General features: G+C 40.2%; 8 protein-coding genes across 12 annotated transcripts in view; 5 read left to right on the forward strand and 3 right to left on the reverse strand.

Annotated features, from left to right (window-relative positions):
• The first annotated feature begins 102 nt into the window (after positions 1 to 102).
• LOC135125923 (ankyrin repeat and LEM domain-containing protein 2 homolog) lies at positions 103 to 9,333 on the forward strand. Of its 3 annotated transcripts, none has more exons than XM_064051704.1 (6): positions 103 to 942; positions 1,350 to 1,661; positions 1,718 to 1,876; positions 7,504 to 8,590; positions 8,638 to 8,914; positions 8,960 to 9,333. In XM_064051704.1, exons 1-6 carry the CDS (start codon positions 454 to 456, stop codon positions 9,117 to 9,119), a joined length of 2,484 nt encoding a protein of 827 aa, XP_063907774.1. In that variant the 5' UTR covers positions 103 to 453; the 3' UTR covers positions 9,120 to 9,333. The 3 variants fall into 3 exon arrangements, with proteins under 3 accessions (XP_063907774.1, XP_063907784.1, XP_063907789.1); XM_064051714.1 differs by having other exon boundaries at positions 8,641 to 8,914; XM_064051719.1 differs by having other exon boundaries at positions 8,644 to 8,914.
• LOC135125942 (structural maintenance of chromosomes protein 4-like) lies at positions 9,214 to 10,684 on the reverse strand. Its single transcript, XM_064051730.1, has 2 exons — positions 9,546 to 10,684; positions 9,214 to 9,475 (listed from the first exon to the last, which is right to left on the reverse strand). Exons 1-2 carry the CDS (start codon positions 10,675 to 10,677, stop codon positions 9,318 to 9,320), a joined length of 1,290 nt encoding a protein of 429 aa, XP_063907800.1. The 5' UTR covers positions 10,678 to 10,684; the 3' UTR covers positions 9,214 to 9,317.
• Positions 10,685 to 10,813: 129 nt separating this feature from the next.
• Positions 10,814 to 13,618, reverse strand: Frtz (fritz). The gene is made up of 2 exons (XM_064051727.1): positions 13,289 to 13,618; positions 10,814 to 13,233 (listed from the first exon to the last, which is right to left on the reverse strand). The coding sequence occupies exons 1-2, from the start codon at positions 13,369 to 13,371 to the stop codon at positions 11,007 to 11,009; spliced, it is 2,310 nt and encodes a 769-aa protein (XP_063907797.1). The 5' UTR covers positions 13,372 to 13,618; the 3' UTR covers positions 10,814 to 11,006.
• A 294-nt stretch (positions 13,619 to 13,912) lies between these two features.
• On the forward strand, positions 13,913 to 15,039 carry LOC135125949 (large ribosomal subunit protein bL19m). Its single transcript, XM_064051738.1, has 3 exons — positions 13,913 to 14,022; positions 14,076 to 14,763; positions 14,812 to 15,039. Exons 1-3 carry the CDS (start codon positions 13,977 to 13,979, stop codon positions 14,936 to 14,938), a joined length of 861 nt encoding a protein of 286 aa, XP_063907808.1. The 5' UTR covers positions 13,913 to 13,976; the 3' UTR covers positions 14,939 to 15,039.
• LOC135125941 (transmembrane protein 87A) lies at positions 14,930 to 17,707 on the reverse strand. Its single transcript, XM_064051728.1, has 4 exons — positions 17,532 to 17,707; positions 17,415 to 17,475; positions 17,260 to 17,363; positions 14,930 to 16,796 (listed from the first exon to the last, which is right to left on the reverse strand). Exons 1-4 carry the CDS (start codon positions 17,628 to 17,630, stop codon positions 15,534 to 15,536), a joined length of 1,527 nt encoding a protein of 508 aa, XP_063907798.1. The 5' UTR covers positions 17,631 to 17,707; the 3' UTR covers positions 14,930 to 15,533.
• Positions 17,708 to 17,724: 17 nt separating this feature from the next.
• Positions 17,725 to 19,340, forward strand: LOC135125955 (large ribosomal subunit protein mL48). 2 transcript variants are annotated; one of them, XM_064051748.1, is made up of 6 exons: positions 17,740 to 17,865; positions 17,911 to 18,209; positions 18,269 to 18,328; positions 18,381 to 18,762; positions 18,809 to 19,069; positions 19,118 to 19,340. In XM_064051748.1, the coding sequence occupies exons 4-6, from the start codon at positions 18,658 to 18,660 to the stop codon at positions 19,283 to 19,285; spliced, it is 534 nt and encodes a 177-aa protein (XP_063907818.1). In that variant the 5' UTR covers positions 17,740 to 17,865; positions 17,911 to 18,209; positions 18,269 to 18,328; positions 18,381 to 18,657; the 3' UTR covers positions 19,286 to 19,340. The 2 variants fall into 2 exon arrangements, with proteins under 2 accessions (XP_063907816.1, XP_063907818.1); XM_064051746.1 differs by lacking the exons at positions 18,809 to 19,069; positions 19,118 to 19,340 and having other exon boundaries at positions 17,725 to 17,865; positions 18,381 to 18,625.
• Positions 19,341 to 19,423: 83 nt separating this feature from the next.
• LOC135125969 (kinesin-like protein costa) lies at positions 19,424 to 22,965 on the forward strand. Of its 2 annotated transcripts, none has more exons than XM_064051767.1 (3): positions 19,424 to 19,569; positions 19,628 to 20,832; positions 21,146 to 22,965. In XM_064051767.1, the coding sequence occupies exons 2-3, from the start codon at positions 19,662 to 19,664 to the stop codon at positions 22,774 to 22,776; spliced, it is 2,802 nt and encodes a 933-aa protein (XP_063907837.1). In that variant the 5' UTR covers positions 19,424 to 19,569; positions 19,628 to 19,661; the 3' UTR covers positions 22,777 to 22,965. The 2 variants fall into 2 exon arrangements, with proteins under 2 accessions (XP_063907837.1, XP_063907829.1); XM_064051759.1 differs by having other exon boundaries at positions 19,424 to 19,565.
• Positions 22,966 to 23,096: 131 nt separating this feature from the next.
• Rg (rugose) overlaps positions 23,097 to 24,400 on the forward strand; it is a 255,743-nt gene continuing 254,439 nt past the window's right edge. Inside the window, exon 1 of the mRNA XM_064051786.1 lies at positions 23,097 to 23,466. Coding sequence (XP_063907856.1) covers positions 23,308 to 23,466 — 159 coding nt within the window. The 5' untranslated portion in view covers positions 23,097 to 23,307. The remainder of the gene's footprint in view (positions 23,467 to 24,400) is intronic.

Genomic DNA, 24,400 nt, shown 5'->3' on the forward strand with positions numbered 1-24,400 from the left:
ATTAAAATTTAAACAATCTGGTGATGGCGCCATCTAGCGGTGTGAATCCACGCCTTAAGTACCTCCTCTTAAATTTCTTCCAACTAAAGCGCAATATCCATAAAACTCAAATAACCCGTCTGCGCACCTACTTTCACAAACAAAACACAAAAACTCTCGAAATATAAACACGGATTTTGCAATTCAAGCCCTGCGGCGGCTTCCAACCACAATTTTTCCAAACATCTGTCAAAAAAATTGAGGTTATGTCGCTTGTTGCTCTCCCACTCTGTCAAAAGTGTCATTTTCGTTCGATATTTGCATTTGACGTGTTATTTAAAATTTTCTACTTATTTATTTACAATACTCGTTGCATTTAAAAACCCGTGCGTTATTAAAAATTCCTCGCTGTACGCGGCAGCCACCAAAAAATGCTTTTATCAATTTCTACCCAATTTTAACCGCACTCCCAGCATGGAATCCAGTGAAGATTCAGCTTTTGACCAGTTTACCGAAGAAGTGGCCGACTTTTCGGAAGGCGAGGCGCCCCTTCGTGGCAACTTTTATTCAGTGTACGTGCCACCAGACGTCCGGCAAAAGGGGACGCAACTATGCAAGTACATCTACAAGGATAAGGTGGAGGCCATGAAGATGGTGAAGAAGACGAAAAAGGCGAGGTTCAAACACTTCGAGGTTTTTAACGAGGCTCTCAAGTTCGCCAGCGTGGGAGTGGTGGACCCCCCGCGGCCCTCTCATCCCATTAACGGCTCCATCGTGAAGAGCTTGAGCTTGAGTCCACAGATTGTTAACGAAAGACTGAGCCCCTTCAAGGGGCCGAAACCTCAGGATTTGGTTAAGTTGAGGAAGGCCATCGAGACGGGGGACGTGGAGACGTTCAGACAGGCGGTGTGGGAGAACCCGAGGTATTTGGTCAGTAATGGGGACACGCCGTCAATTTTGCAGGTATTTTTTATTTGAAAAATCAGGCGATTTAACGTTTTGCGATTATATCTTAAGTACCGTCGTATTACTCATAACTGATTTTTTTATAAGCGGAACGCTGTGATAAGGTATTTGTAAACATAGCTGCAATAAGATAGAAATCGGCGTAAAATTGACAAAAATAAGTCCAGCGAGGCCGCTTTGATAGGTGCTGAAAAATAGAGAAGGTTTGAAAAATTAACATTGGATGCCTAGCTAAATACCAGGATAAAAATAGCGCTTAATTTTCACAATCCCGATTTTTCAGGAATTTTAATTTGTTATTTTCGTTTTTATGTCTGAGTAATTCAAATACGTAAATTAAATTTTATTATTTTAATGTATAAATATAAAAATAAAAATATAAGGTCACTTTTTGTTAATTTTAGGAAGGCTTCCGCTACAACGCCCTCCACGTAGCCGCCAAAGCCAAAAGCGGCGTTTTGGCCGAATCGATCTTGAACACGATCTCAAATCCTAAATTCGTCAAACTTTTATATGGCGACGATCAAAATGAGAACGTTGAGAGTAGAATTCAAGTTTTATTAGATTTGTATTTAAACACGCCCGATAAGGGTTTAAACGAGACGCCACTGCATTTTGCCTCGAAATTTGGGGCTGTGGACGTCGTCGAGGTGCTGGTTTCATTCCCTGATTGTGATAAAACTTTAAAAAATAAATATGGACAGACTCCTGACATGGTGGGTCGACTTTATCGCGAAAAAAAAAAACATTTTGATTACTGATTTTGTTTTAGATAATTTGTGATCGGTGTGACAATAAAGAAAAAGTCAGTGTTTTGAAAAAGAAAATTGCTATGCATTTGGAAAATTGTTACTATGTGCCTGTTCTAAGAGCTGAAGATAATAGCATGCCGCCACTGGTGGGAGAGCCTTTTTCGCCAGGGAAGTCGCAGGTTAGTAGGGTATTATTGATTTTTATATTGTTTACTGGTAAAAATAAAAAACTATGTATTAACTTAGTTATCTATTCAGAACTTGGACAAACTTGTTACACAACAAAAGCGAACTAACCTTGTGTCGTTCGTTAGAAATAGCTCAACATATTGCAGGAAGGTCCTTTCAAAAAATGATGAAAAATGTCAACCTTGTGTGTGTGACTTGTTATAAAAATTTCAAAATTCCTGGTACGATATTTGTTGACGTTTCTATCCGTATAGTCTAAACCACTATAACGAGTTCGTATAGTATGCGGCAAATACTTCATTAGCAAAGCGGCATGTAGCAGACCCTTTTACCAAGGACAAACATAATAGTTTTGATTGCACACCAACCATGACCTAAGCATTATATCACAATTTTAACATGATTAGATACGAGGTAATCGGCAAAATAAATCAGTTCTGTTATGTGTAAACATCATCACTGAAGCATCAATTTAATAATTTTTCTATGTAATGTCGTCATCATTTTAGCTGTGAATAAATAAATTTTAGTTAGTATCTAGAATCAATTCGATTTTCCGTGACGTATTTATATTTACCAATTTGAAAGCAACACAACACCACTTAAAATATTACACGGCCAAGGACGTGAAAACGTGGTGAATTATTAATCAAAGCTGGATTTCGAAAGTTTTGCTTCATTATATTTTTTAGAATTAATTGTTTAGAAATTTCGCTAAAATTGATTCAGATTGAATGAAATTAATTAAAAAAAAAAAAAAGCGAAATACATAAATATCAAACACCTGTTGTATTATGTTAGCAAAATAAAATAACAGCAATAAAACAGTGAGTAGTAAATAATACATAAAGAAAGAATAAGAAAACAATAAATAAAATATGTTTTTAAATCTCGTAACGCATCCGTTATTATAAAAATTGGCCGAAAGTTATTTCCACAAAACTTCCCTCGCTGCATCCAGCATTTTCGAGTTGAGTTTTCTCTTTACACAATTTTGTGATGTCGTCTAAACTAAGCGTGATGGGTGTTAAACTTGCTTTCCCAATGGAAGTCTCGAGTACGAATCCTACAGGATTGGGGATTTTTCGGACAATTTTACGGAAAGCTCAATTTTGGATATTTCCTTGATCGCTTTCTAAATGCAACAAAAGAGATTTTTTTGTCTATTCCAAACCCTTAAAATATTTTGCTGTTTCAGTTCTTCGAAAATTTTTACCAGTTTTCCAAAATCGCCAAAATAATGAGTGGCATTTTTTGAGATATTTTAAAAAACTTTAATTTGAAACTGATTATTTCGAGAATCCGTTGTCGCATCAATTTGAGATTATTTTCCCTGATAAACGTCTCGCTCCTACGTAAGCCCGATTTTTTTTCAAAATTTTTGGACACCCAGTTTTTCTGGAATCGCCCTACATATGTCCTTTTGAAAAATGCCACGGTTACTCCGGAATTTTTAATTACAATCCTCAATCTTGGACCTGGACTATAAACAAGCCTTATTTGGATTCAGATGGTCAAAATTTATCTCCTAGATTTTTTTGAGATTTTTCGGGCAATTTTACGGAAAGCTCAACTTTTAAATATCCTTCTTTGATCGCTTTCTAAATGCAACAAAGGAGATTTTTTTGTTTATTTCGATCTCTTAAAATCTTTTGCTATTTCAGTTCTTCGAAAATTCTTACCAGTTTTCCAAAATCGCCAAAATAATGAGTGGCAATTTTTGAGATATTTTAAAAAACTTAATTTGAAACGGATTATTTCGAGAATCCGTTGTCGCATCAATTTGAGATTATTTTCCTTAATAAACGTCTCGCTCCTACGTAAGCCCGATTTTTTTCAAAATTTTTGGACACCCAGTTTTTCTGGAATCGCCCTACATATGTCCTTCAGAAAAATGCCACGGTTACTCTGGAATTTTTGATTACAATCCTCAATCTTGGACCTGGATTATAAACAAGCCACATTTTTGGATTCAGATGGTCAAAATTTGTCTCCTAGATTTTTTTGGGGATTTTTCGGTCGATTCTACAGAAAGCTCAATTTTTAAATATTCTTGCCTTAGAAATTTTGGATATTTCTTTGATCGCTTTCTAACTGCAACAAAAGAGATTTTTTGTTTATTTCGATCTCTTAAAATCTTTTGTTGTTTCAGTCCTTCGAAAATTCGTACCAGTTTTCCAAAATCGCCAAAATAATGAGAGGCAAATTTTGAGATATTTTAAAAAACTTAATTTGAAACTGATTATTTCGGGAATCAGTTGTCGCATCAATTTGAGATTATTTTCTCTGATAAACGTCTCGCTCCTACGTAAGCCCGATTTTTTTCAAAATTTTTGGAGACTCAGTATTTCTGGAATTGCCCTACATATGTCCTTCAGAAAAATGCCACAGTTACTCCGGAATTTTTGATTACAATCCTCAATCTTCGACCTGGTCTATAAACAAGCCATATTTTTGGATTCAGATGGTCAAAATTTATCTCCTAGATTTTTTTGAGATTTTTCGGGTAATTTTATGGAAAGCTCAATTTTTAAATATCCTTGCCTTAGAAATTTTGTATTTTTCTTTGATCGCTTTCTAAATGCAACAAAAGAGATGTTTTTGTTTATTTCGATCTGTTAAAATCTTTTATTGTTTCAGTTCTTCGAAAATTCGTACCAGTTTTCCAAAATCGCCAAAATAATGAGAGGCAAATTTTGAGATATTTTAAAAAACTTAATTTGAAACTGATTATTTCGGGAATCAGTTGTCGCATCAATTTGAGATTATTTTCTCTAATAAACGTCTCGCTCCTACGTAAGCCCGATTTTTTTCAAAATTTTTGGACACTCAGTTTTTCTGGAATTGCCCTACATATGTCCTTCAGAAAATTGCCACGGTTACTCCAGAATTTTTGATTACAATCCTTAATCTTGGACCTTGACTATAAACAAGCCATATTTTTGGATTCAGATGGTCAAATTTATGTCCTAGATTTTTTTGAGAATTTTTCGGGCAATTTTACGGAAAGCTCAATTTTTAAATATCCTTGCCTTAGAAATTTTGGATATTTCTTCGATCGCTTTCTCAATACAACAAAAGAGATTTTTTGTTTATTCCGATCTCTTAAAATATTTTGCTGTTTCAGTTCTTCGAAAATTCGTACCAGTTTTCCAAATTCGCACAAAATAATGAGTGGCAATTTTTGAAATATTTTAAAAAACTTAATTTGAAACTGATTATTTCGAGATTCAGTTGTCGCATCAATTTGAGATTATTTTCCCTGATAAGCCCGATTTTTTTCAAAATTTTTGGACACCCAGTTTTTCTGGAATTGCCTCATATATGTCCTTCAGAAAAATGCCACGGTTACTCCGGAATTTTTTATTACAATCCTCAATCTTGGACCTGGACTATAAACAAGCCATATTTTTGGATTCAGATGCTCAAAATTTATCCGCTAGATTTTTTTGGAGATTTTTCGGGCAATTTTACGGAAAGCTCAATTTTTAAATATCCTTGCCTTTTGGAACTTTACTGAAGCGTTTTCGAAACTTAACAAAGATATTTTTTTGTTTATTTCGATCCCTGAAAGTCTTTTACGGTTTCAGTTCTTCGAAAATTCGTACCATTTTTCCAAAATCGCCAAAATAATGAATGGCAATTTTTGAGATATTTTAAAAAACTGATTTTGAAACTGATTATTTCGAGAATCAGTTGTCGCATCAATTTGAGATTATTTTCCCTGATAAACGTCTCGCCCCTACGTAAGCCCGATTTTTTTCAAAATTTTTGGACACCCAGTTTTTTTGGAATGTCCTTCAGAAAAATGCCACGGTTATTCCGGATGTTTTTATTACAATCCTCAATCTTGGACCTGGACTATAAACAAGCCATATTTTTGGATTCAGATGGTCAAAATTTATCTCCTAGATTTTTTTGAGATTTTTCGGGCAATTTTACGGAAAGCTCAATTTTTAAATATCCTTGTCTTAGAAATTTTGGATATTTCTTTAATCGCTTTCTAAATGCAACAAAAGAGATTTTTTTGTGTATTTCGATCTCTTAAAATTATTTGCTGTTTCAGTTCTTTGAAAATTCGTACCAGTTTTTCAAAATCGCCAAAATAATGAATGGCAATTTTTGGAATATTAAAAAAAAACTGACTTTGAAACTGATTATTTCGGGAATCAGTTGTCGCATCAATTTGAGATTATTTTCTTTGATAAACGTCTCGCTTCTACGTACGCCAGTTTTTTTTCAAAATTTTTGGGCACTCTGTTTTTATAAATGTGTCGTTAAGAAAAATACTACAATTATTCCGGAATTTTTTATTACAGTCCTCAATCTTGGACCTGGACTATAAACAAGCCATTTTTTTGGATTCAGGTGGTCAAAATTTATGTCCTAGATTTTTTTGAGATTTTTCGGGCAATTTTACGGAAAGCTCAATTTTTAAATATCCTTGTCTTAGAAATTTTGGATATTTCTTTGATCGCTTTCTAAATGCAACAAAAGAGATTTTTTTGTTTATTTCGATCTCTTAAATCTTTTGCTGTTTCAGTTCTTCGAAAATTCTTACCAGTTTTCCAATATCGCCAAAATAATGAGTGGCAATTTTTGAGATATTTTAAAAAACTTAATTTGAAACTGATTATTTCGAGAATCCGTTGTCGCATCAAGTTGAGATTATTTTCTCTGATAAACGTCTCGCTTCTACGTAAGCCAGTTTTTTTTCAAAATTTTTGGACACTCAATTTTTCTGGAACCGCCCTAAATGTGTCGTTAAGAAAAATACCACAATTACTCCGGAATTTTTGATTACAATCCTCAATCTTGGACCTGAACTATCCACGAGCCATATTTTTGGATTGAGATCGTCAAAATTTATCTCCTAGTTTTTTTTTGGGCATTTTTTGGCAATTTTGCGAAAAGCTCAATTTTTCATTCATTGGCAAACCTAAGGGCGGAGCCTAATTGCAAAATCCATATTTCCTTACAAAAATGTACCATTTTAAACGTGTTTCAAGTATCTAAGAATAAAAAAAGTAACCACAATTGAGATGGGGTGGGTGGGCGAGCTTTATATTTTGTCTTTTTTTTCTTAATATACTTCGTATTCTTTGAACAACACGGTATTCAAAAACATGTTTTTAATTTCTCGTAAAGAAATAAGTATTTTGCAGTTAAGCTCCGCTCCCTTGGGTCACGGCGAATAAAAAAAAATCGTCACAATTGAGATAGGGCGGGTGGGCGGGCTTACATTTTGGTTTTTTGTTTTAATATGTGTGTAGACTTTTTTTCACAACATGAAACTTAAAACATGTTTAAAATGGAAAATTTGTCTAAGGAAACTTTCAAAGTCAACGGCGAACAGCAACGTCTGCGACAAGTTTATAAATCAATTTTGAAACTATGTACGTTAATCAAAATTTCTTCGTTTATCCCCATCCTAAAAATTGATGCTCATCCCAAATTTTTCCGAATCAATTCTATTTAAAGTCTGCAAAATATTATGTCTCTATACTTGTGGTTTTCCAATGGATGCATAGTTTTTAGAATTACTTATACAGGAGCGCTCCAAAAATAAACTAGTGACTTTCGACCATTTTTTTTCTTTTACAACCCGTTCTTGTAGGTCGTTAACAAAGACCCCCTGAGCCCCCGCCTCGAAATCCACGCCTTCGCCGGCCCCATGAACAAAGAAGGAGCCGATCAATTCCGCAAAGTGTGGAAAACCCCTCCTCGAACAAGCACTCCAATCAAACCAAAAAACGACAACTCCTTGGAGTCCGTCGTCGCTCTACGTTACACCGACCCGTCGAAAGGGTTGGAACGACTCGGCCAGAAGCTCGCAAACAAATTCGACGTGAATTGGAAAGAGTACTGGTCGTTTTTAGACTGTTTTGTTGACATAGCCTCCGACGAGGGCTTACATTTACTCGAAAACTATCTAGCTTCTCAGGCGGCTGTCGTCGATAAGTCGCCTGCGCCCTCCACTCCCGAGGAATCCAAACGCACCTTCAGCACCATCGCCGATTTGTGCGTGCAGATGCAGAACTGCACCCTGATCGACAGCTGCGAGGAGGACGCGAATTTTAACGCGTTTCTGTGCGTGGAGAAGGCCTGCAATGTGTTCGCCAATCGGATAGCGAGCGAGATCTACCATAGAATCTACGAAGAGTTCCAGCTGCAGGTCACCATGCTTGAGATGCAGACGAAACAAGTGGAGTTGTTGATTTTAAGTTACATGGACGACTGTAGGTTTAATAAAGTCAACTTTGCGCAGTTGCATCCGCGCTTAGGGGTGTTAACTGGGCAGAAGATGTGTTACTTTATTGACAAGAACTCGAGAGGGGGGTACATCAAGAGCTTGAGTAAGTTTACGACGGAGTGTGTTAAGGCGTTTGACTGCTTTTCGAGCGATGATGAAGGGAATTACCCGAAGGATAATAAACCGACGTCGTCGAAAAAGCAGCTGATTTGTTTGACGCAGCACATCTTGAAGAATTTTAGTCAGGAGACGGAGCCGCGGTTGGAGTTGGACGAAGAGAGCGTCTGTCGGGACGCCTGGATCAAAACGAAGGAGTGTACTTGTGTTTTTCATTTTAAAAAGACGAGGAAGAGTCTGGGGTTGAGTAGGAACAACAGCACCAGACACTCGTTTAAAGGGTTCAAAGCTAGAAGGTTTCTATTTTCGGATAAAGACGGCAAGAAAGTCGATGGTGGGTAGGAAGGGTCATTCATGTTTTCCGATAATCACTTTTTTTAGTAGCAGATAATGTGATAGAAGATTCCTCTTCCGACGAAGAATTCTTCACCCCTCCTGGCAGCCCTAGCCAGCTTTGTGATTCCGACAACGAAGACGATTTTAGTGATGTACAACTTTTATCAGAAGTATTTATAGAAGATAATAGTCCCACGAAAACCGATTGTGCTCTATTCAAAGCTTTAAAGTACGCTGGTTGCCAAATAACGCCGGGGAAGTACCCGAACATCTACAGGTGGCACCATAACGTGGGCCTGTACTCCGACGCAGAACGAGAAAGGTAACTTCACTAACTAGTGTTATAGTGTATAACGTGTTTTTGCAGCTGGCCCCGCCCGAAAACCAAAACATCGCACCAATCAAACTACTCGACCCCGCCTCGCCATCTTAGTTCCAAAGCGTGCACGCCCCCTTCCACGTCGTGGCTTCGGATAACCGGAGCCAACTCTCCGCGTGCCAGTCTTCAAAACAAAATTAATTTGTAAGGTAATAAAATCTCCCGTCTTGAGTTTTTAGTTCGTTTTAAAAAAAGGTAAAAGTCTTTAAGAAGAGGTTCTTTAATTAAGACACTGTGTGCAGGTTGTGCCTAAAAAACTAATATTGAGTGTCAATTTATATAGTTATGTATTATACTTTGTACAAACATTTCTATTTTGTTAATTGTTTCACGTGAGTGATATAAACTATTTTGTAACAAAATCTTTCATTTTTAATTTCTTAAACTTTACGTCGAGTTCGTCGCTCTCGCGTTCGAGCTGCTGCAGCTTCGAGCGCACTTGTTTTAGGATCTCGCCGGTCAGGTTCTCGGAAGTGTCGTCGCTAGAGGGAGAACGCGCATCTCCTTGAAAATGTACATTCCAATAAAAATATTTTTCAATAAATACATTTATACTGTGCACGATTTTACGTACCTTGTTGCAAACCGATTTGACTGGACCGCAGCAAACAGCTATTCAGAAACTCGATATTCGACTTCGCGTTGTGCAGATCTTTCGTCAAGGACACGATTTGTGCATTCAGATGCTGAATCTCGCGACTTTTGCCCTTATGATCCTGTTCTAGTTGCTTGATTTCGTTTCTCAGTTCGTCATTCACGCTAACTATAGATTGGCACGACTCTGTACAGTGTTTCAACGAACAAACGTCAACCTTCCCTCTGCTAAAAGTCCTCTCCAAGCTGCGCTGCAACCTAGTTACCTCATCCAGTTTCTTCCTAATTTCGGTCTCCTTCAGGTTCAAGCTTTGTTCTTTTAAGAGCGCTTGCTTGAGACGTTTCCGGGTCTCCTTCAACTCACATTTCACTTTTTTGTTGTCTTTTTTTTGCAATATTTGCTCGTCTAGTAGAAGTTTGATTTGGCGATTGCGTTCAATTAATACGTTTTGTATTTCTTCCAAATTTTTCCTGTCTTGGGGAATCTGGTGGGAGAACCCCTCTTCAATGTTTTTCTTTATGTTGTCTGCCATGTTCCCCGGGACCCCCAGTACCGTTAAAATTTTCACAAGGTCTCGTTCGTTATCGATAGGTAAGTCCTGCCCTGCCACACTTTTAGAACTCACTAAACACGTCAATAGTGAGTCTTTATTTTTAAAGTACAACGACGCGATTCTGAGACTTTCGCTGCTACCTTTCGAGACTCCGATCAGTTCTAGCACGTTTAGTAAGCTTTCTTCGTCAAAGTGCCACATTTCGTTGTGAGAGTGCGCCTCGAGTAAAGAAAATGGCAACTGGTTAGCCACTGCAGGTACTTCAGTACTAAAAACTGATAACGTATAGTGGCACCCTTCTCGCAATAAATGTTCAGCGATTAGGAGACTGAAAGCTTGCTTAGACAGCGAGAAGTTCGTTTTAGAGTCGATTTTACCCACTGTTCTGTTTCTGAGTTCGTTGATCATCAAAACCCGAAGATAGGAACGAAGATCGGTGACTAAACCCCTTTCTTCGAACCAGGAGTACAGCGTCCTTTGGAACTCTTTTGAGGACATTTGAGTCGCCGGAGTTTCACACAACGCGGGAAAAATATTTTCGATATTTATAGCTTCCATTTTATGGCTGCACAGTTGACATTTGTTGGTGTTTGTATTGTAGGGTTGCCGTGGCAACTCGTGACGGATGTGAATAAAATGCCGGAAACTTGTTACGCTTTATTTTTAGTATAAAAGTAAAAAATATATACTCTAACGTATACATAAACAATATTATATTTGTACTTAACGGACGGATACGTTGCGAGTAATATAAAACAGTCGATCTTTTTTTTTGTAAGAACGTTTAGTTCCTAAGGAAGTGTAAAAACGTCGTTCTTACAGAAAAAGTGTGTACCTGTCACCTGTCACGTGACGTAAACAACAACCAATCATCGTCGCCTGCGGTCTCAAACCACCCCAAAGTGTACGACTTTAATCTTCGGCTGACTCTCCCCCTCAGCCCCTTCGTTCTTCCTCATCGGCGTAAAATCCTTCAAGTAGTCCTCATTCGGGTGACACAGTGGCAAGCTATCCGCCAACTCCTTCTGCGGGTCTGTTAAATGTGGCGGCGGGGGCGGCCGCACCGGCCTCTTGATTTCAGGAACGATGAACGCCGTCACCGTATCCGAAAACTTGACTTTGGCTTGCGGCTTTTTCACCGCCCCCGTGTAGTGCTGCGTTCCCGACGTCGACGGAAGTGGGGGCGGCGGCGTCGCGGGTTTAATCGGCGTAAACGAATTCTTATAATTGACTCTAGTTTGTGTGTTCCTGAAGGGAATTCCCAGGTTGGGTAACGGCGGCGCGAATGGCAGTGGCGGCGGTTGCACGTTCCCTCTGAAATTCCCCGCCACGAAAGTCGGGGGGACTTGCGGTGCGCGCACGAACGTGGCCCTAGGGGTGTACGTGAGATTGGGGACTGGGGGGACGAAGTTCTTGTAGGTTTTTGGTTGAGCTTGGTTGAAGTTGGTGGTGAGGAAGTTCTCTTGGGGGTTTTCGGGTTCTTCGCTGCTTGCGGAGTCCGAACATTGCGAGCACGACGAGCGGGTGCAGTTGGAGGCTTCGCTGGAGCAGCGGCTGAGTAAAGCCGAGGCTTGAGCTCTGGCGGCGGCGGCCATTTCGGTTTCGCCGATTCGGACGGCGATGTAGTGTAGGTCCATGAAGAGATCGTGGTGGCCGAGGTCTACAGCTAAAAGAAAAGCGGTTTCGAACATTTCGGCTCTCACTAGTTGGTGGAAAAATCGACGGGTTAGTGAGAAAACTTGGGTGAAGAAGCGGTTTCGAATTTCGGTGGGGATGGGGACTGGGGGGCTGTGGAAGCAGCCTAGAGCGTCTTGGAGATATTTTGCGATTTCTTCAGTCATTGCACGGGATAATAAATACGCGACCACTTTTTGTAAAATGTTGAAACTTTCTTCGTTGAAGTCCCAACTCAGCAGAAGTCTAATCGCCTTGTCTATTTTACCCATCTTGAGGTACCTTTGCGCAAGCGCTTTAAACGTCAGAGATCTGTCAACATGAGAAATCAGAAGCATGGGTCCTTGCTCTAACGCCAGAACTAAGTCTTTCGGCCCCCAACTGAGCGAGCTTATCGTAAACTGCGTATTGAAATACCCAGACAAGTCCACCAAAGCCGTCGGAGTACAATCCTCCCCCATCATCTGCGACTTTATACTATTTAAAGCTGTATCAAAATACTGCAACTGCCCTCGTTCATTTAAAATCACAGCGACCGCCCCCGACGGGTTCCACCGGGCGAACTTTGGTATAAACAGCCCCTTGACGGTCCTCGTGGACCCTCTATGCCTATCCAACAAAGCCAAAGACCCATCAATACACCCAATCAACAACCGGTCTTCCTTCTCGCTCAACGCGCAACAGCTAACTTGAGTTTGCAAAGGCACAGAAATCACCGAAATCCGCTTGAGATTCGACCCCACCAACTCCAGATTATTGACTTCCACGGACACGGATCCCCGTAGCGTCACTTTCTGCTCAATTAAAATCAAAGTCCTTTTGGTGTGCCTACTCACAATCACATCAATGGGGTCCCCGTCCGTTTTTTTGTATGCTAGTAATTCGGGCCCCCTCGCGCCCACCCAGTACAAGTGTAAGTTCGCTCTTTGGTAGTCTTTTCCTAACGGGCTCCACGGCTGCGGGTGTTCCGCTTCAGCTTTGCCCCAAACCGCCAACCAGTCGCCGTGGAAGTTTAAATGGCGGCGAGGGCCCCCTTCAACAATCCAACCTTCTCTCCACTGGCCCCCGTACCCCAAAACGTGCCCGTCGTTACAAATGCAGATTATTTGTTGACCTAGGATTATGCCATCACACAGAATGTTAACTTGGAGTTTGCTGGCCAGTTGTTTTTCGAACTGTATATTGAGTAAATCGCCGGTTTTGATGTTGATGGTGAGGGTGACGAGAACACCTGTCGATAAAAGGAGTTGCAACTGGTTGTCTGACCACGAAAAACTGACGATTTTGTTGTGGAGTAGGTACTCTTCGAGTTCGCGTAAGCGGTCGCGGAGTCTCTGAGGCCGCTTGTTTGGTAAGTGCCATAGTACGTCTCTGTCTTCGCAGTATTTTTTCTTACTTAGGTAACAAAGAGAGTCGTTTGTGTCTTTCTTCGAGTAATACCTACAAAGGGGTCATTTTAATAGAATAAAGCGAAAAATAAAACTTGACTACCTACTTAAATGAACCGAAATCTGTGTGTTTCACGATGACATCCTCTTGAGTGCTCCAAAAATGGATTTCACTAAGTAAAGTTAACATTGTTATCTAGTTACTACTAAAAATACATTTTAGTTTAGTTTTCATTATTTAAAAGGTTATTGTTGTTAAAAATACATTACAAGGACACTTTTACCACTTGTCAAAACGAAAGGGAGTTTTTTTGTCAACACGACAGCATGTTAGCTGTCAACCCAAGTCCTCCGGTTCACACGTAGCAACGTCATTTTAAGAGTCTTTTCCATGCATTTAATGTAATTAAAATTTAGAATTTGTCTTAAAACCTTACTTTTAAACGATAAAGTAAGAGTACGTTTTGTTTTTAGTAAATAAAACTACTGAATTGAATCCATAAATGATTAAACATACTTCTATTTGACTGGATGCCACAATTTTGCGCTCGTCCAAAGATATTGAAAACAATAGATGTATTATGTCGTATATCCAAAGACAGGCCAAAACAATGATTCAAAGTGTGACAAACATATTGCGGGTGAAAGGTTTATTCTCTCTCAGACGAATTTCAGTTTAATATAAATTAAAAATAAATAATTAAATAATCATTGTGTATCATCTATATACATAAAAGGTCTTTGGGATATCCCCGCACATAACCTTACTTTTGCAGGTTTTTGCAATCCTAAAAAATGTTGTCAACTACCCCTCGACTAGCCCTCAGCCGCCAGCTAAAAAGTAGCCTAAACCCCAACTCGTAAGAATATCGCAACTTTTTCGTTATTTTGTAGATTTTCGTCGTTTCGCCACCGCCACTACCACCCCCGCCGAACAGCCCGTAAAAGACAAGTCCGACACGCGCAAGAATGTCCTCGAATACCGACAGATCTACCCCGAATTTCTGCCCGACCCCAAAATCGAATTCAGAAACCCCATTAGAGAAAAACTCGAGCGTAGCGACATGATCGCCAGACGAGCGAACGTGGATATTCCTGAATTTTACGTAGGTTCTGTGCTAGCGGTCACATCTGCGGACCGTCACAGCCCCGGGAAGCTTCACAGATTTGTGGGGATTTGTATAAAACGTGAAGGGTGTGGTTTAAGGGCGAATTTTTTGTTAAGGAATGTGATAGACCACCAGGGTGTTGAAATTCTGTACGACATGTATGATCCTACCATTAAAGGTATAGAAGTTTTGAGGTTGGAGAAGAGGCTAGACAACGAGTTGCTATATTTGAGGGATGCGTTGCCTGAGTATAGTACTTTTGACTCAAACATGGAAATCGAAATTTTGCCGGAAGGGGCCCCCGTGCCCGTGAACGAAATTAAAGTGAAGTTGAAGCCGCGCCCGTGGTTGGACCGCTGGGAACGTAAAAACTTGAAAGGGGTGCAGGACTTGGAGCTGCCACAACGGTTTTATGACAGGGCGAAAGAATTGGAGACCCCTTGGGAAAAATACGATTTGATGAAGCAATACATGTAAGATTGGGTTTCTAGTCGTGAAAAAACGCTAATTCGTTGTTTCAGGCGGACTGTCCCTGAGGAAGAACAAGTCGAAATTTTTTCAGAGGTGCAGACGCATTTGCACAGGTCTGGAGCTGCGCAAAAACTGAAGAGAAAAAGGACATTCGTTAAACCGACTAAGTTAGCGTAATTAAGTTTTTATTACTACAATACAAGTCTACAATTTGCAAGAAGCCATTCAGTAGCAACAATTTTTTGGTTCAATAGATATATATACATTAATCAAATTAACATTTAGTTAAGTGTGTGCTAAGTATGTACAAAGATTTTAAAAAGTTTTATAAAACACTAGGAGGGTGTGTTTTACAAAATCTAAGTGCGAGATGAAAACACGACGCGTCGTCCCGGCCACAGGCAATTTTGAGTTCTGATTGGTTCACTCCCACTACCACGAATTTTACTAGTCAGCCTCGTGTTCTAATCTCTGACATTTATCACCGCAAAACAAACCTAATACTGAAAATTAGATAACAATTCGTGACTATGACCATAGAGCCTACGATATTTTTAAAGAGAACACAGTCCATCCTTCTCGGAAAAAACACAACTTAAATTTTAAATACTCACTGAGAAAATAAATTAGCGGTTGTTGGTTAAGTTGGCATTGTATAATTAACTGACCAATCAGCTCGCTTAACCAATAATCGCGCTTCTTTCACGCTTGATGGCACGTCCTCCCTGTGGCATTATGCCAAAAGCGTCAATACTTCACAATTTAAAAAAACCTACTGCATTTTGGAAACCTCAAACCTTGTACTGACTAGTTCTTCATCCGAATCTAAAATGGGAAGAGCTGGATCACTCTTGATGTTTTCTTCGAGCCATTTGAGGTCATCGTCGACAGAATTCGACCTTGGGGAAGCCGGTTTCGGGTGGTGTATCCTCACTTTCACTCCATATGCGTCATTCACGAGTTGTTCTTCCTCTTCGTCTTCGCCCGTATCGAGAAGAGGCACGAAAGCGTACCTCTGGTTGTTATTAGTAGGCCGCCACAGAATCATGATGACTAGCAACAAAGCAGAAAACAAGATGTGCCAATACGCTTCCTCAAGCCACAGATTTTTCCAAACGACGAGACACTGAACGATCCGATGTGTCTTAATGGAATACAACATGAAGCAGATTGAGGCAATGACAGCGAAAATGAGCGTGTTGGTGAAGTGGCGGTAGAGAGACAACTTGATTTCGTTTCTGCGCAATCGCAGAGTCCTAGTGGTGTTAACCAACGCGCTAAAAATCCACCAACAGATAGCCGAATCAAGAACCGCCAAAGGGACAGAAGCTACCAATAAATCCCGATTTTGGTCATTCTTAGGTTTCATGATCCTTAAGTACGCTTCAGATGCGGCTAGGAAGAAATACAAAAACCCTACTCCTACGACTCTATGTAAAGTGGAACCTAGTCTAGGTTTGACGATTCCGAAACCCAGACTGACGATCACGACTAACATTCTAGCTAGAGTGCGCTTCGCGCACGACACCCACTCGGCGAACAACATAGCCCCTTGAACCCTCATCCCTGTGTTATTGATGCTCTGATATTCCGCGTAGAAAGTGGCTTTTTCTAACATCCCTAGTAAGATTACGCCGCCAATCCAGAACTGGACTCGCAGCAAATCACGCCACTGGAGGAAGGACAACATCAGCCAGATTATACCCAAAATCACGTAGAAGATGCACATGAAACCGTAAAATGGAAGCAGGGGCCAATCGGCGGCCGATAAGTAGCCATAATCACTTTTCATTTCGACGTGGACACCCACACTCAGGTCGGTGGTGTTGGTGGTAGGCATCATTTCAAAAACCAAGACGTAGACGCCATCGTGGGGGATGAGGTAGATGGGGAGATTATTTGACGAAGATGACATTAAAGATTTGTCGTCCTTGTTTAAGGGGGCGGGGTCAAGGACGATGTGGTCGCAGTTGTAGGCACCGTTTTTCCGGTACACGGACGTGTTTATGGTGGTGCCTAGGTTTGATTTCATTAGCTGGAAATGGAATTGACTTAGTGAGCTATGAACGCGTGACTTTAGTAACCAATCAGGGCGGGGCAACTTGGTGCAAGTTCAGATATACACACACCTAAAAAATTCTCTTATCATTGATGTTTTAAACCAAATTAAACCGCTACAAGTACTAAAAAAAAAATGAACCACGTTACAAAGTGAAGTTTCATATTAAGCAGTTTGTAAATATTTCTGGAAAGTCCAAAGTAACTGCTGTCATAGTGTTGGTTAAGATTATGTTAAATCACTTCCAAGAACTGTTGTTTAGATATTTCATTTAATCCTATGACCTTTATCATAGGGAAATTAAAAAAAATAAACTTAAGCATTTCAATGGGTAATAAAAAATATCACCCAAGGTGAATGTAGGAATTCATACTTTTACATGAAGGATTTCTATGGGTTACTAAAGCCCTTTTGAGCAACCCTTTCAAATTTCACTTACGTCATTGACTTCCTTAACCGTATTACTAAAATCCCAGCACGGCGACGGCTCAATCACGATTTTTATATTTAAATCCAAGTCGTGCACATGTGACTCACAGTTGACTAAAAATGACCACAACATAATCTGACCTCAGCGCCCCTGCACCTACTTACCTTTAATAAATACTTGCGCCCCCCTGTACAAGCTCTTCGTTAACACCAAGCTGTTATAGTCCTGGAAAACCCAAAATATGACACTTATGCTCGAACCCAAAACCTGAAAATTCTCACCGTAGTCAGGTTATAGTCCCATTTCCCTTCATCCGGGAGCCCATGGATTAAGCACGTACACACGAGAAGGCATGTTAACGAAAACCATGTCTTAAACATCGCAAATTTGGAAACAAATTTTCGCAATAAAATAACCTGTCATCAATGCGATAATCAACAATCAAGCGTTGCCACCCGCAATCCGTGGCAACAAAATCACTAGGATTTTCAAAATTTATTTGGCTTTATAATTTTTGAAAAATCGTCAACATGAAAGTGGCATTGGCAATAATCTTAACAATGTATTACATCAGTCAAAGCAGCGGCTATTTTTTCCCGATTTGTTCCTCAAAAGGTGCGTACGTTCAATAAAAATTTGAAAATATTTTTGAGATTTTAGATGACAAGTCCTGCACAAATTATTTCACTCTTCCGAGTTTTAGCTTCCCGTCTTTGAGTTTTGGTGGTGGTGAACAGGAGAGCGTGTTTCATAATGTGGAGGACCCAACAGTGAAAACGACTGGGTTTATTTTTGAAAATTTTGACAACATTGTGACTGTTGTGGGTGCTTTTTATGAAGAAAACGTAGAAGCTTTTGCAGCTCCAATTTATCAAACGATAGTCGTATATGTGTCACCTATCAAAGAACAGTACATTCGATTCTTGAGATATGTCCCATTCTTGAAGTACGAAGAAAAGGTTCTTATCAATATTAATTAATTTTAAGTGTGTTGTATTTTTATTTCCTGTGTTTGTAGGTCAAAGCTGATAGCCGACTTTACCTTCTGTTTATCGGTACGAGTGTGGGGATTTATATAGTATGTATATAGCACACGGGGTCTTTTTTTATTTATTCTTTATTGTTATTAGCTTCTCTATGTGTATTTCACCAGGAAGCTTTGCTTTTACTATCAACAACGATTGAGAGAGCAATATATAAACAATGTGAAACGAATTTTCAGAGGAAAGGAAGAGTGATTGACACCAGTTCTGCTTCAAAAAAATTAAAAACTGCCAAAATTCTTATTCTGAATTTGAAAACAAAATTTATACATATTGTAAATCAAAGTAAATCAAAAGTGTAAATAATAATGTAAACATAACCTCAAAAATCATACGTTTCGAGTTTTTTATTTACGTGTGTAAAATGAACAACTTGAGAAAAATAGCCCACAAGGCATTGTTGTTTCGACCGGTTAAAGCCACTTTTAAGTTACACTATAGTAGTTTTTACGAGCCAAGCTATCTCGAGGTACCCCAAAACCTAACCTAAAAATGAAGTAAAGTTTTTTTTTTAGTCGATGAAATCCAAAGTACCGATGTATGATACTTTAAATATACAGTTACGAGGTCACGATTACCCAATTTTAGAAAATTATCAAAAATTTGTGCATAATTTAATGAAAAATATGGAGGTGAACGTGGAGGATGCTTGGGGTACCCCACACCAAGAAATCCAAATTACCACATTAAAAGCGAAAAGTGAGATCGTTACGGCTCAGTATAACTTAAAAACTTACGAGAGGACGGTTCAAATAACTGATGTAGTATCAACACAGGTAGTAATTTTAGTCAGTCAGGTCTGATTCTTATGAGAGAATTTGTAGCTTCCGCTGATTTTAAGAGCACTAGAAGCGAGTACCCCGTCTGGCGTTACCGTTCATGTATTATCTCATGAGGAATGGCATGAAGAAGTTAAATATGTACCAGACACAGAACTCAAACAATTGAAGCAAGAGCTAGATGATTTGGGTGGACCATTGAAGAAAAAGTAAAACGTGTACTAGTATAGTTATTTAATTTTTACTGCTATAATAAAAACAAACCGTATTGGTTTTTTGTCTTGAAAAAAACAACCCCTAATTTAAATCGCGCGCCTGTCTCAGCTGACATTTCACTAAAACCAACTTGGGTTATACCATAGAATACCCTCACTTGTAGGGTTTTCTATGGGTTATACCCAAAATCCCTAAATTGTGTTGTGTCTGGAACGCAAAATGCATTCAAAATGCATTGATTTTTAATAAATTTGCGTTTCGTGACAAGACCACCAAAGTAAGTCAGTTCCCACTTCCTTTTGCCGTATTTTGCACGTAATTTCACGTTTCGTTTTTTAGGTTATATAATGGGTTGAATTCTCGACCTCCTACCATGGAATTCAACATTGAGACCGCAGTTCGAATTTGCCCCGTGGGGTTCACCACCCCCGACATGGTCTGTGTTCAAGCCAACACCATCAACAATACCATCCAGTTGGCAAATTCTCAAAATTACCCAGCTAACTACACCTTTCCCATCAACTGCTGCCAAAGCACGGTCTTCACCACGTCTGTGGCCCCCTTAGTTAACTATTTAGTCGAAGGTTGTGACGTATCCGTCGTGACGTTAGGTCAGTCCGGGTCTGGCAAATCTTACACTCTTCTGGGACCAGGATTCCACTGCGCTTCAAGCGAGTCAGAACATGGTGTAATTCCGCGCTTTATTCGCGAAGTTTTCACCAAAATGAAGCAGTATAGAGATAGGAATTGGTCTGTGCATATCACGTGGTCGCAAATCTGTGGGGAAAACGTGCAGGACTTGTTGGGCGTTGGTAGTGTGGAGTGTGGGAATATCAGCGACGTTTTCCAGTTGATCCAACTAGGAATGTCGAATATTGCCCCCAAGTGTGCTCATACTTTGTTCACGTTGACTCTGGAGCAGCAGTGGGTCGTCGACACAACTGTCCAACACCGCGTTTCGACGGCGAGTTTCGCCGATTTGGCCAGTACTGAGAAAGTTTTAGTGTATGATAGTAATGGTATGATGCAGACCATACCCACAGACTTGGGGATTCAGACGCTGCAGCGGTGTATAATGACTCTGTCGGAGGCTTGTCAGCCGCAGTACAATCATTTCGTTCCATATACTCAATCAGTGCTTACCACGCTTCTTAAGGACTCTTTTGGCGGGCGCGCTAAGACTCTTCTTCTTTGTTGTATTTCCCCGTTAATTCAGGATTTCACGGAGACTCTGTACACGCTCCAGTTGGCAATGAGGGCCCAAATGATCAAGAATTTTGTCACTGTTAACTCATACACCACATTTGAGTCAGTACAAGAGAACTGTGATGTGTTTGGTCTCCAGTTTGCTGCTAACCAACTCTTCAAGTTAGTATCAAATGCCGAAGAACTCTTCCAAAGACTAGTCGCTAACGATGTTTTACCAAAAACCGATCAAGAGCTCATTTCGCAGTGGCTGATGCTGAAGCAAGAGTGTGAAGATTGTCTGAGCGAAAATTCAGAACCGCATCGTTCATTGGAAAGGATTGAGGAGGAAATTGAGGGTAAAATACAAGTTCATAAATACAATTTTTTTAAGTGGTTTATGGTTACAATCTACAAATTTTAATCTACCGAGTGACAATGTTTTAATATACCGAGTGACACTGTTTGTGATTTTTTTGTCAAATTGGCAACATTGTAATTTTTGTACACCAATCCAGTAGCCACCATGTTCTCATTGGTTTATGTCAAAATTGACAACTGTGCACTGACATTGCTGCCAATAATTCAGAATTGCCAACACAAAATTTAGCTTCAGTCATTATTCAATTTAGTATACAGTCATTTTAAACATTTGCTTTTAATTTTTCACAGGCAGCTGCGAGAGCAGCGAGAGCGAGGCCATCGAAGAAGAAGAAAAAGAATCTCTCCTGGATAAAGTCCAAGCCTTGATGGGCGATTTTCGTATTAGTACCGATAAGTTAGTTTCTCAGGTAAGCGCCGCAAACGTTTCTGTGAATTCCTGCACCAAAGAGAGCATGACCAGCTCAAACAATGAGTACCGTATGAAGGGGGCGCGGGGACGTCGAGGGAGTATCCATTCGGCCGAAGAATTCCATCCCGCTTTGTCGCTAAACACGTCGAAGATAAGTGAAGAGTGTGAAGAAAACGAGAAAGCCATGGAGACGACTGCCATGTCGTACGAAACCAAAAAGAAGATATTGAAGCAGATCGTCACCGCTTTGGAGTTGAATCAGAAGAAGATTTCCGATTTGGAGAAGACGATTCGGGTGAAGGAGAACTTGATGGAGAGTTTGCTGAGGCATAAGGACACCAAGTCGAGCGCGCACCATAAGTTTGAGCAGAAGTGCCAGATGTTGAGGAAGGAGTATAAGAGCGCTGAAGTGAAGTTAATTCATGCAAAGCAACACAAGAACCACATTCTAGAGGCGAAATATAAGAACGAAAAAGTGGCACTAGAAGAGAAACTAAAAGACGCGGAGAGCTTAAAGAGTATGACGGAAGACGGAAACAAGTTGCTCGAACTCGAAAATGATCTCTACACTTCTAAAAAGCAGCTGGAGAAGTTGAAAAAATACAAGCAGCAGAAGGAGAGATACAGATACTTGTACGAGCGACAAATTCGAGAAGAGAAACTAAAAATGAGCAAAGAAAGAAGTTGTGACAGTTTTGATAAAAAAACACCAGACAAAATAGTAGCGTTATTGAACAAATCAAACACTACTATAAACTCGAATATATCTGTTAATAACGAAGAATTGGAGTGTTTGAGGCACGAAATCCGTAACTTGCGAAAAACGCGCGACTATTTGCTCGAAATGCGTTGCAAAATTGACGTGCAATCCCAAAATCAAAAAATCTTGAACGACGCTGAAGAACGCAAACTTCTGCAATACGAAGAGGCCGTGGAAGCCATAGATCTGATAATGGAGTACAAAAATTCGATAATATGTGGCCACCACCCGCTGAAAGAGCTTGAAGAACAGAGCGATCGAATGCTAATGGAGCGCTTCTTCAAACTCAGCGAAAACGAAATGCGCATTTTGCTTCACCGGTACTTTGAAAAAATCATCGATTTGAGAAGTAGTAGCAAAAAGCTTGAGTTGCAAATCGTCGATATTGAGAATAAACACGAGAAATTGGCGTATTATGTGTTGAATTTGAGGCACAATTTGCAGCTAGAGCGGTCTGACGCCGAGAGGCGAATCGCCTCTTTGCAAAAACAACATGAAGATAAGTTGTATAGAGTTTTGAGGAATTTGACGGGTGAGGGTAACGATAATGAGAGGGGCGTTTCGCGGGTGATAGGCCCGGGGAGGCACTCCGCGCTCACGGTACGGGTTGCAGAGGCTAGTACCATCACGCGGTACCACCCAGGGACAGTACCAGTCCAGTTGCAAGGGGCTGTTTCGCAAGCCCAAGCAAAAGTAACCATAGAGAAGAACAAACACAAAATTATTCTGCAGAAGACCAGCAAGAGTTAAAAAATTTGACGACGGATTCGACAATTGCTTGAAGCGAAATTGGTAATCAGAGCGACGAGTACAGTTTTAATTTATTGTATCAAATTTAGCTTTAGGACAATAAGTTGCTGCAGAGCAGTGGAATACATTATGAATCTATGTAATCAGTTTAGACGCTAGGTATTATAATACATGTGATTCTAAGAGCAAGCAAGTTTTTTTTTCCACCGATCTTTTGCACACTCAGGAAGTTCAAGCTGCGTGGTGTTTTTCTCGCGGCGCGCCCGTCACGTTGGCAGCGCGCTCGCGTCCTGCGTTTATTCGCTCCCCATCAGCTGACAGTTGACGTTTTCCGCGATAGCAGTGCAACCCCCGAGCGCGTAAAAAACCCCGCGATAAGCACCAAGCAGTGAGACAACCGGCCTGTCATTTTTCAACATGGCAGAAGTACCTTCGTACTGTAACAACGTTCGTGTAAATGTTCGTGTTTTGTGTTGTTTTTAGTGGTGGATAAAGTGTTTTGAGTGCGACGAACGAGACTGAACCGACGCGATGGCGGATTTGACGAAACCGCCACTGAGTGACATCAAACACCCCGAAGAAGTGGTCCGAATGGCTATGAACGATAGCCTCAAGTTCGCCGTTCTAATTGGACTCATTGAAGTCGGACAGGTTTCCAATAGGGAAGTCGTCAACACGGTCCTGCAGCTGGTAAGTGGCGCGGACGGAGTGGGGTCCGGCGGCGCTCCGGGCTCCGGGGGCCCCGGTAAACAAACGGGTCCGAGGGGGCACGGAACGGCGCTGTTTTGGACGTCGCGCGAGACCAGAGGTGGGCGTGACGTGCCACAAAAGGTACAACGTGTAACGTAATAACCGGTATTGCATTAGGGATTGTACCTGTCTTATCGATAGCTCGTGTGCTAATTGTTTTCGATGGGAGGTCTTTTTGGGTTTTTTCCGGTTGTTTTGGTTGGTTCACAGGTTGTGGTTCAGTTTGTAAACACATTTTTCACGCTCGATTTAGTGCTGTTGCAATGGGTTGACTATTTTTATGCAATAGTAATTACTGGGTTAGTTTTTGTTGTTATAGTCGACCTTGCCACGGATTGATTCAATTGGTTTCTCTTTCAGATAGTTCGGGTTTTTGGGTTTGGGTTTTTCTTTCAAATAATATTTTTTCAATAGCTGTTTTGTGGCGGAGAAGTTATCTAGAAGTTGCGTCATTTGCATTCGTTATTACTGTTATTATTTTGTATTGTTGCATTCCAGTCGATTCCTGTGGTCGTAAAGGTAAAATAGCCATTTGCATTCATTTTCAAACGTGGAATTTTTCTCTGTGGTTTTCCGACGCACGAGACAGGTTGATTGTTATCAATATCAGATATAAAAAATATGTAACAATGATATAATAATATCCACAAAATATTTTTACCTTATTTCAGGTGAAACCGGAAGTGGATCAAGTTTATAATATCTATAAACAGATATTATTTGCAAACATTTTCGTCCTATGTTTTCTATACAGATCCTGAAGTAATTTTGACTAGTTGAGAATCAACCATCGAAAATCTGCGTACAATGCTTGCAACTATGTTGCAATATAAACCGATTATCGTTGAAAGAAAAGCCGCGATTTTGGACAAAA

This window comes from Zophobas morio, unplaced genomic scaffold (assembly GCF_036711695.1).
Source record: "Zophobas morio isolate AGI-343-1 ecotype UQ-CSIRO unplaced genomic scaffold, CSIRO_AGI_Zmor_V1 ptg000002l, whole genome shotgun sequence".
NCBI lineage: Eukaryota > Metazoa > Arthropoda > Insecta > Coleoptera > Tenebrionidae > Zophobas > Zophobas morio.